This window comes from Carettochelys insculpta, chromosome 8 (genome assembly GCF_033958435.1).
Source record: "Carettochelys insculpta isolate YL-2023 chromosome 8, ASM3395843v1, whole genome shotgun sequence".
Lineage (NCBI taxonomy): Eukaryota > Metazoa > Chordata > Testudines > Carettochelyidae > Carettochelys > Carettochelys insculpta.
Window position 1 is genome coordinate 27,181,745 of NC_134144.1, and position 10,887 is coordinate 27,192,631.

Here is a 10,887-nt window from a genome sequence, read left to right on the forward strand (position 1 = left end):
AAACGCTTCTGCATTCTGCCGCTTGCTCCCCATCATGTGGAGCACCTCCTCCTTGCCCCAGAGCCCCAGCAGGTCTCGGAGCTCAGCCTCCGACCAGGAGGGGCCCCGTGTCCTTTTGGCCCCCCGCCTGGCTGGTGGGGGTGCCTGGGTCCCCTCAGGAGGGGAGCCCTGGGGGCGCTCGGGGGGCTGCCTTGAGGCCACAGATGAAGGCAACGGGAATCGGGGCCTTTGAGAAGCGTGCAGGGCTAGCACATGCCTGTGCTGCTGCCTGCACACTCTCAGCTTCCTGCCACAGGAAATCCAGGTCGGTGGTGCCTTTAAGGCTGCTGCGCGGCGACCATAGAGCCCCGCAGGGGCTGGAGAGAGCGTCTCTCAACCCGTCAGCTGATGGCCGCCACGGAGGACCCCGCAATTTCAAAGTAGCGGGACGCGGATCATCTACACACACCCTACATCGACGCTGAATGTTGAAGTAGGGTGCTATTGGAATAGCGACTTCGACGTCTCGCCACCTAACGTCGATTTCAACTTTGAAATAGCACCCGGCACGTGTAGATGTGACGGGTGCTATTTCGACGTTGTGCTGGCTACTTCGAAGTAGCCAGCTAGTGTAGGCGCACCCAAGAACTGCCATACTGGGTCAGACCAAAGGTCCCTCTGCCAACAGTGGCTAATACCAGATGCCCCAGAGGCAGTGAACACAACAGGTAACAATCTCTCTCCTGCCCTCCACCTCCAGCTTCTGACAGAGGCTAGGGACACCATTCTTTACCCATCCTGGCTAATAGCTATTAACAGACCTAACCTCCATGAATGTATCCAGCTCTTCTTAAAACCCTGCTATAAACCTAGCCTTCACAGCCTCCTCTGGCAAGGAGCTCCACAGGTTGACTGTGCACTGCGTGAAGAAGAATTCCCTTTTATTTATTTTAAGTCTGCTGCCCATTAATTTCATTTGGCGTCCTCTTGTTCTTATTTATGGGAACAAGTAAATAACTTTTCCTTGTCCACTTTCTCCACGCCACTTGTAATTTTACATGCCTCTATCATATCTACCCTTAGTCTTCTCTTTTCTAAGATGAAAAGCCCTCATCTCTTTAATCTGTCTTCATAAGGGACCCATTCCAAATCCCTAATCATTTTAGTAGCCCTTTTCTAATGCCAATATATTTTTTTGAGATGAGGTGACCACATCTGTATGCAGTACTCAAAATGTGGGTGGTACCATTGTTTTATATAAGGACATTCAAGATATTCTCCATCACTTTTTTAATGATTCCTAACATTGTTTGCTTTTTTGACTGCCACTGAACACTGCATGGATGTTTTCAGAGAACTATCCAAGATGACTCCAAGATATCCTTCCTGATTAGTTGTAGCTAAGGGGTAGGAACGGTGTCCCTGGCCTCTGTTTGTCAGAAGCTGGAGATGGATGGCAGGAGACAAGCTGCTTGATTCTCTTCGGTCCACTCACTCTGGGGCACCTGGCACTGGCCACTGTCAGCTGACAGGATACTGGACTAGATAGACGTTTGGTCTGATCCAGTAATTGCCAATGTTACGTTGTTATCTGCAAACTTTGATACCTGACAGTTTACCCCCTTCTCCAGATCGTTTCTGAAAAAGTTGAATAGGATTAGTCCTAGAACAGACCTTTGGGGAACGCCACTAGTTACTACTCTCCATTCTGAAAATTTACCATTTGTTTCCTGTCTTTTAATCAATTCTCAATCCATGAAAGGATCTTCCCTCTTATCCTGTGACAACTTAATTACATAAGAGCCTCTGGTGAAAAGCCTTGTCAAAGGCTTTCTGGAATTCTAAGTATATTCTATCTACTGGATCCCCTTTATCCATGTTTGTTCACTGCCTCAAACAGCTCTAATAGATTAACACCACATGATTTCCCTTTGCAGATACCAGGTCAACTTTTGCCCACGTTATTCTATGTATCTGACAATTTTATTCTTTATTTAGTGTCAACTAGTTTGTCCGGTACCAACATTAAAGTTACTGATCTGTAATTGCCGGGATCACCTCTACAGCCCTTTTTAACTATTGGTGTTATGTTAGCTATCTTCCAGTCACTGGGTACAGAAGCTGATTTAAAGGGTAGGTTACAAACCACAGTTAATAGTTCCGCAATTTCACATTTGAGTTTTCATAACTCTTGGGGAATGCCCTCAGGTCCTGGTAACTTGTCAATTAGTGCCAAAACCTCCTCTAGGGATACCTCAGTCTTGGACAATTCCTCAGATTTGTCACCTACAAAGGACTGCTCAGGTTTGGGAATCTCCCTACCATCCTCAGCCATGAAGACAAACAAAGAATTAATTTAGTATCTCTGCATTGATTTAATCATTTTTGAATGCTCCTTTTTTGTCTTGATCATGTAGGGGGTCCACGGATTGTTTAGCAGACTTCCTGCTTCTAATGTACTTTAAAACATTTTATTCTTGCTTTGAATTTTTTGCTAGCTGCTCTTCAAACTCCTTTTTGGCTTCTCTTATTACATTTTTACACTTTATTTGGCAGTGTTTATGCTCCTTTCTATTTTCCTCACTAGGATCTGACTTCCACTTTGTAATAGATGCCTTTTTATCTCTCACTGCTTCTTTTACATTGTTAAGACTGTGGCTCTTTTTTCAGTCTCTGACTGTGTTTTTTAATTTAGGGTATACATTTAAATTGGGACTCTATTATGGTATCTTTGAAGAGTTTACATGCATCTTGCAGATTTTACTTTAGTCACTGTACCTTTTAACTTTCTGTTTAACTAGCTCCTGTTTCTGAAATTAAATGACACAGTGTTGGACTAATCAGATGTTCTTCCCACCAAAGGAATATTAAATGTTATTATATTATGGTCACTATTTCCAAGCAGTCCCGTTATAGTTAGCTCTTGGACCAGATCCTGTGCTCCACTCAGAAGTAAATCAAGAATTGCCTCTCCCCTTTTGGGTTCCTGTACCAACTGCTCCAAGAAGCAGTCATTGAAGGCATCAAGAAGTTTTCTCTCTGCATGTCATCCTGAGGTGACACGCACCCAGTCAATATGGGGATAACTTAAATCCCCTAATACTGAGGGTTTTTTTTTAAGTTTTGTTTTGTTTTTTAATTTTCATTGCCTCTCTAATCTCCCTTAGTATTTCACAGTCACTATCGCTGTCCTGGTCAGGTGTCCTATAAAAATAGGCCTACTGCTATAGTCTTACTTGAGCGTGGAATTTCTATCCACAGAAATTCTATGGAACACTGATTCATTTGAGATTCTTACTTAATTTGATTCTACATTTTTTTCCCCACATACAGTGATACTCCCCCAGCAGCACAACCTGTTCTGTCTTTCTGATATATTGTGTACCCCGGTATGATTGCATCCCATTGATTGTTCTCGTTCCACCAGGTTTCTGTTATGCCTATTATATCAATATTCTCCGCTAATGCAAGGTATTCTAGTTCACCCGTCTTATTATTTACACGTCAAGAAGCATTTAAGTATAAGCACCTTAAAAAACTTGTCACTATTTAATCATCTGCCCTTTCCTGATGTGGTAGATTCCTCTTAATGTGATTGTTTTTCTGATCCATACTTTATCCTCTTCCATCCTCTTCTCCTAATAAATCTAGAAAATCTATCCACAGACTCTCCTCTAAGAGAAGTCTGTCCAATCCATATGCTCCTCTGCATCAATCAGCTTTCCCCAATTTCTTAGTTTAAAAACTGCTCTATGACCTTTTTAAACGGTAAATGTCCCAGAAAGCCTCATCAACATACCTCTCTGCCTCCGTTAGCTTCTCCAGTTCAGCCACCTTGGCCTCCAAGGCCCACACTTGGTCTCTGAATGCCAGTTGCTCCTTGCACCCAATGTACACATAGGTCACCTGACCGTGGGGTAGGTAATCATATGTTACATTGGATGCAATAAACAAGATAGCCCCCACTCTGCTGCTGTGCTTCTGCCTTCATTTTCTATGGATAAGTAGATTATATCTCGGGTTATTATTTAAATGCGGTAGTTTGGGATATATACTTTTTAGTAAAAAAAAAAAAAAAAGTTTTAAAAAATGTCAAAAGTAACTAGCTCCCTCTCAACTCCCTTCTCAACACTCCCTTCTGTTAGCAATTACCCCCTTCACAAGCTCCCACGGTCACTTGCTAGCAGGCTTTATATAGCTCTGGCCTTCCTGATGAGCATCCCTACCCCCTGGCTCAACCAATGAGCAGAGTTCTAGATTTCAAATCCTAACTGTCAGCCTCATCACACGTTCTTTCAAACAAACAGCTCAGCACACTGTCTTTCAAATACACATTAACACCAGCCCGGTACACAGTAGCAAGTAACCCCCAAACACAAACGCACACACTACAGCCAGCCAGCCACTTACCCCAAGGTCCTGTGAATTGATCCTCCTTCATCTGAAGGGCATCCCTCTCAACTCCCAATCACCCTGTTCACAGTAGTCAAGAATACACTTCTCTACAATATTAATAGAGGGGCAAGAGGTTTGGGAAGGTGGGTTGTGACCTGGGGCAGGGGACTGGGTGCAGGAACAGGTGATGCTGTCTGGGAGCAGAAGTGGACTTTGATCTGAGGGAGGAGTTTGAGCAGGAGGAAGAAAGGTGCAAGTTCTGGGAGGGAACTGTGACCTGGGGCAGGGAGTTGGAGCGAGGAAAGGAGTGGGTTGCCAGGTGCAAGATCTGGCCAGGAAGCACTTACCCTTGACAGCTGCTGCCTAGGCGCCCAGTGGAACTCTCAGGCGGGCTTCCTGACTGCCCCATCCCCACACCCTACTCAAACTGGCTAGCTGCTAGGGCCAGTTTGTGTTTCATTGCTTCCTGATTTGTCTGCACCCCATAATCCCCACCCAGACAGCTGGTCAGTGGGAGATGCAGACCATGCTGGGGACGGGGGGCAGTGAATGGAGATCGCCCACACCCCAAGAGGTACATGCCACACAAAGAGATGCATGCTAGCCCCAGCAGCTGGCCACTTTGAGCAGTATCGGGGCAGAGCAGGCAGGGAGCCTGCCCAAGGTTCTACTGTTCTATTGTTGGCCCAGAAGATTACGGCAGGTCAAATCCAAATGTTTGGTGGGCCATATTTTGCCCACCCTGATCTGATAGATTGCCTCCAATCATTCCTCCAGGCTTAGGTGGACGCTATACTTTCATAAGCCTGCAGGATATCCCATTCATGGCAATTTATCATCTGCTGCAGTAAATCCTAATTTTGGAGGACCAAGTTAAATCTGTATTGCTAGTCCAAATGTGTTGAGTTTTTCTGAAGAGTCTGTATTTTTAGAAAGTCAAGAGCCCCAAACCTTAACAGACAGTGCAGCATAACTAACTAAATTTCTACTTTTGCAAACTTAAAAAAAATGTAATAGCTGAAAAACTGAGAACAGAAAACTCCTCTCTCCCCCAGTGCAATCTTTGTGATTAGCACACTAGCATCAGTGGGCACTATACCCACGCAGCTGATTTAGTGAAAATTATTTCCTAATTATCTGGACTTTGACTACATTGATTTAGAGATGTGGAAGCAGAGGAAACCTGACAGAGAGAGGGATAAAGCCTCTTCCACCCATCCAGCCGCCAGGTTGGAGAATAGAATCTTAGTTTTCACCACTAGCTAGGAGGAAAACCAGAAATCAAACATTCTCCCAAAACATACCCAATTTAAACTGATAACCTTCACCTAATGTGGCATATTCTGAAAAAGGATTTTTAGGTTTTCCCCACTGTAGTGAGCCACTGTGGCCTCCCGCTAACGCAGAGAAGGCTGCGCAGAAGCCCTGGTGGGCGGGCCCAGAGTCAGAACACCAGTGGCCCGACCCTCCGAAGGTGGGACCTAAAGCCAGAAGGGCCAAGGGCAGGGCTCGGGACCCATTAAAGCCTGGGCCTCCAGGCAGGGAGGGAGGGCCTGCGCGAGCTCCCGGACGCCAGGGGCAGAGGGCCCACTGCTGCCCGGCCAGTCCGGAGGAGCAAACCCCCAGCGGCCCAGAGCAACCACGGATCCAGATGCCCCAGGGGGACTACCCGGACTTCCCAGACCTGCCAGGACCCTCGCGCCGGTGGAGACCCCCCGCCTTGGAGGAAACCCCGGGCCCTGCCAGTCCGACAAGGGCTAGCAACCACAAAGCCCCAGGAGCGGCCTGCCCCGGAGCTCCGGCAAGCCCCTGCAGCCCCCAGGCCCAGGATCGCCTTGAGCCCACTGTGCTACCGCCGCCGGACTACCCCAATGATGTGGACATGACCGACTGGCCAGAGCCCCCGAAGATAGATGATCTGGAGGGGGCTGACCCCACGGGACCCCCTGACCAGATGGATTGGGACCTTTCCCCGGTGGAGGGAGAGGTAGGAAGTGGCCCGGGGAATGCTGCACCAGAACCTATGGCGGTGTGTTGCAGCCTGGATCCCCACCGCCGTGGTCGCATGTAAGTGACCCACAGGGCCCTGGGCTGGGTTGCAGTGGTGTGGGAGGGCCCGCGGCCCCCTACCCCCTCCCTCGGGGGGGGGGGGGGGGCACGCCCTTGCTGGGCTTGTGCTCCAAACCCTTGTGCTGCTGCCCCGCCCCAAACTGAGGCTGGGCTTGTGCTCCAAACCTTTGTGCTGCTGCCCGCCCTGGACTGAGGGCTGGGCTGGGCTTATACTATAAACTGTCAACTGCTGCCTGCCCTGAAGGAAGGGCTGGGCCTGTCTTGTAACCCTTTTTGTTGCTCTGCCACCCTGAAGGAAGGGCTGGGCCTCCCAGGACCACCGGTGTGGCTGCAGTCCACTCCGGAGCTACAGGCCTTGCCCTAGCTCCAGACTCCTACACCCACATTGACAGTTTTAGCTGTGTACAATTTCTTAGGGCTTGTCTCCACTATGAGGTGCACCGATGCTGCAGCAATCAATCCAATGAGTCAAGTAAAGACCCATTAAAGCGACCACCAAGCACTCTTGTCAGCTCTAGGACTCCATCATAACAAGTTGAATAACAAAAGGGGACAGTAGAGGATTTTTTGCCAATACACTGCCCCATGGATTCTGCAATAAGTAGACCTAAACTGCATTGATTTGACTTACACTATGAATCAAACTCAAATTGTATAGCTTAGATCAACCTGTCTGTCTTATAGACCTGCCCTCAGGAAGATTTATCCCTTTGACAATGTTTCCTTAGAAATAGCAGTTTAAAGTATTTTTAAAAGTTTCATTTAAATTGAGCTAGCACAACAGATCAAAACCTCCCCCATACAGCCAGAATACCTTCTTTTACCATCCACCTACCTGTGGTAAATATCTCTTTAGCACAGACTCATTTAGGTTTGGCAAGCTACTCAGTCAACCAGTCAAATAATGGAATCTAGTCAATGAAAGACTTGTTTGACCATAATCAAATATTCCAGCCAGAATGACCTGATACAGGCAGAACTACTTTTTTAGACTGCATGATACAGGTGGGATCCAACCCCAAGTTCACTTTTATCGGGTCTGCAGCAAATCTCCAGGCTGCAGAGGGGAAGCCCTAAAGACTTGGTAGAGCATGAGCTCTAGCATGCCCCACTGAGCCTTCGTGCTCCTGCACAAGGCTGGAGCACAAACAGAGCCATGATGCCACCAGCTGAGTGTGACTGTGTTCACCTCCTCACACGCAAAACGCAGGCTGGGGTGTGTGTTTTGTTTCTCACTTGCATTGGGCCCCTCAAAGAATTTTCTGTGGGTCAGTGGCCCAACTGAACCCTGGTCTACAATTAAAATTTATGTTAACATAGAGTCCTTGGCATTGTAAAAATTCCACCTCAGTGCAAAGCATCATTGTTATAAGGATTTACCCTCTGGTGAAGATTCATCCACCAACCTAGCTACTGTCGCAAGGATAAACGGTGTTCCTAAGAACTACATAAAATCCCAATCACTGCAGGCCCGTGGTATACAACCAGTTCTGAAGCAACAGCCACCATAGTTATAGTGAACAAGTCACATGATTCTGAAAATATATTTATTGTTCAGACCAACTAGCCACACCCAACCGGTCAAAAAGCCACACTGGGCTAGTGGCTAGTGTGTTGCGAACCACAGCTGTAAGCTGTGTCTACAGTACCACAGTGTGCCATCATAAACACAGTTATGCCACCATAGTCCCCAAAAGTGTAGACATAGCCCCATTTTAATATAAGCTAAAGAACAGAAAGGGTGAACTAACTGACACTTGAACATCTTGACTGACTAGAACTTTCTGTAGCACTGCATTTATATCTTGTGTACTACACAATCAGTGTACATGGCTGTTTACAACGTACCTTAAATACAATACATGCTTCCTCCTGTGAGGATTTTACATTATAACCTGACTAAACAATTTCACAGGAATAAAGGGAGAAAGGGAGACTCAGTCATTCAACCTCCTACCTCTCAAAGATGCTCAGGCTGTAAGCCTCTCCCTTAAACAAAAGTTATCTATTAACACTCTCCACCTTCAACAAAGACTTCCCCCACCTTCAACAAAGCAAACAAATAGAGAACTTTATAAATAATGCCTCAATCTTTCCCTTTCTGAAAGGCAAGCTAATTCCATTTCTTTGATGATTTTTTCTATTCTATTTAGTTCAGCACTGAAAACTCCTACTCCTAAAAAGACTTCAGATATTTACCAAATCAGTTGTTGGAGATTTTTGAATAACTTCCCCTATGAACAGGCAAGTGAATTTTATTGTACTTTGTGAGAAGTATTTATTTCAGCACTATACTATTTCATAGTAACAAAGACCCCTTCTTGCTTTCCTTCATCCCTTCAAGTTGCTTCCAATTATTACATTAGTGTTTTCAAATACTTGCCCACTTACCACCAGTCATTTTTCTCAAGTCAAATGCTCAACCCTAAACTGCAGTTTTGCCACCAGATACTTAGATTATACTTCTTGAAGCTTTGTTACGTTGAAACAATTGCTTAAATCACTATGAAACTTAAGAGTTATTCAAAAAACAGTTATTCAAATTCATTTGAATGTTTGAAGATATCTTTAGCAACTACAATGTGGAAAATGGAGCCTCAAATTTGCAATGAAGATCACTATGTTAATAAATCAAAGCTAACTTTTTGTTTTTCAAGCACAGATGCGTCTACAAAAAACTTCATAGCAAACTTTGTTCACCTGCAAGTAAAGGAGACCTCATTTCCATCACACCAACAGAAGGACCACTTAAAGAGCGAGGTTGTGGAGTCACCGGAGCTGGTAAGTCACCCATTAAAAATCCAGGTAGGAACTGAGCACCAGCTCCAGGCTTTGGAGAGGTTGGAGAACCAAGAGTCATTGGTTCAGCTCCTAGGTTGGTAAAGAAGTGAGAAACGTTAAAGAGATTCAGCAAGCCACAGCGAAATGGATAAGAACTTTCCTCTATCAGGATTTACTGCAAAAATAGCGTCTCCTAAACCTGCATTGTCAGCGACTGCAGCAACTGTGATCCCTTGAACGGAATACAGTAACAATCAACTTCCCATTCCACTTCCCCTGCCCCTTCCTCCGTCGGGCCGCACGGAGCGCTCCCACTGCAGGGACGAAACCAAACTCTGGGGCCTGATGCCAGCGCCCCCGGCCGGCTCCTCCACGCCACTGCCCGAGGCCCGGCCGAACAAGGGACAGTCGCCGAGGGCGGGTGACAGTGCCCGGCCCCCGCGGCCCATTACAGATCCGACGCGACGCCGCCGCCGCAACGGTCACGAAGCGAAACGCGGGACGTGGCTAGTGGCACCGCCCGGCGGGAAGAACGAGCTGCTAGGCGCTGGGATCCCGCCGCCATAACGGCCCGGCCCCAGTTAGGCCACGCCGCAGCGTGGAGCCGCAGGCGCTGGCAGCTCTGGAGACAGTGGCCCGGACGGGACCGGACCGGACCGGACCGGACCAGCTCAGCGCTGCGGAACGGAGCGGGGCGCGCTGCTGCGAAACACACTGGCAGGGTGCACCGAGAGCGCCCTACTCGGGGGACTCGGGCCCGTCCCCTGCCTCCCCGCGCGCTATCAGAGCGAACCACAGAGGCCTCCCCAGCGTGACGCACCGGCCGGGGGCAACTCCATGGCGAAAGCAGCCATCGTGCTGAGGGCGCAGAAGCAGCAGCCTCCACGGCGCACACTTTCAAATAGAGCGGAACTTCAGAACACCACTGAACGCGCTAAAACGCGTCACTTCCGCCTCGCCCGGCAGCCAGGGGCAACCGGACTCGGGGCGTGGTTACGGCAACAGTAACTTGCTCAGGTCACGCCCCCGCCTCCCCAGCTCGGCGCGCGCTACAGCTGCTGCCCCCCGCGTGCTAGGGGTTTGGCCATGTAATGGTGCGACAAGGGCACGCAGCACCCCCCCTCCACTCCCCTGTGAGACCATAACGCACCTAACAATCCCCCCGCTCCCCGTGAAACTGCAATGCACCCAAAACCCCCTGGCGGCAGCCCGGTGAGACCCTAATGCACCCAACCCTTCCCCACTCACCTGTGGAACCTTAACACACCAAACAGCCCACGGGCGCTCCTCTATGAAACTGTAGCCCACCCAGCAACCCCTCACCCGGCTCCCCGAGCGATCATAAATGAAATGTAACATGGGTAAGTGTAAGATAATGCACGTTGGGAAAAATAACCCCAACTATACATACAATATGATGGGGGCAAATTTAGCTACAACAGATCAGGAACGGGATCTTGGAGTTATAGTGGATAGTTCTCTGAAAACATCCACGCAGTGTGCAGCGGCAGTCAGTAAAGCAAATAGGATGTTAGGAATAATTAAAAAAGGGATAGAAAATAAGACAAAGAATATCTTACTTCCCCTATATAAAACTATGGTACACCCACATCTTGACTACTGCATGCAGATGTGGTCTCCTCACCTGAAAAAAGATATATT

At 47.8% G+C, this 10,887-nt stretch overlaps 1 protein-coding gene across 1 annotated transcript in view; it reads right to left on the reverse strand.

Annotated features, from left to right (window-relative positions):
• The window catches only part of NUP35 (nucleoporin 35), a 32,585-nt gene extending 22,406 nt beyond the window's left edge, over window positions 1-10,179 (reverse strand). Inside the window, exons 1-2 of the mRNA XM_075000993.1 lie at window positions 10,046-10,179; window positions 9,145-9,315 (exon numbers count right to left, since the gene is read on the reverse strand). Coding sequence (XP_074857094.1) covers window positions 9,145-9,315; window positions 10,046-10,079 — 205 coding nt within the window. The 5' untranslated portion in view covers window positions 10,080-10,179. The remainder of the gene's footprint in view (window positions 1-9,144; window positions 9,316-10,045) is intronic.
• Between the last annotated feature and the right edge of the window lie 708 nt (window positions 10,180-10,887).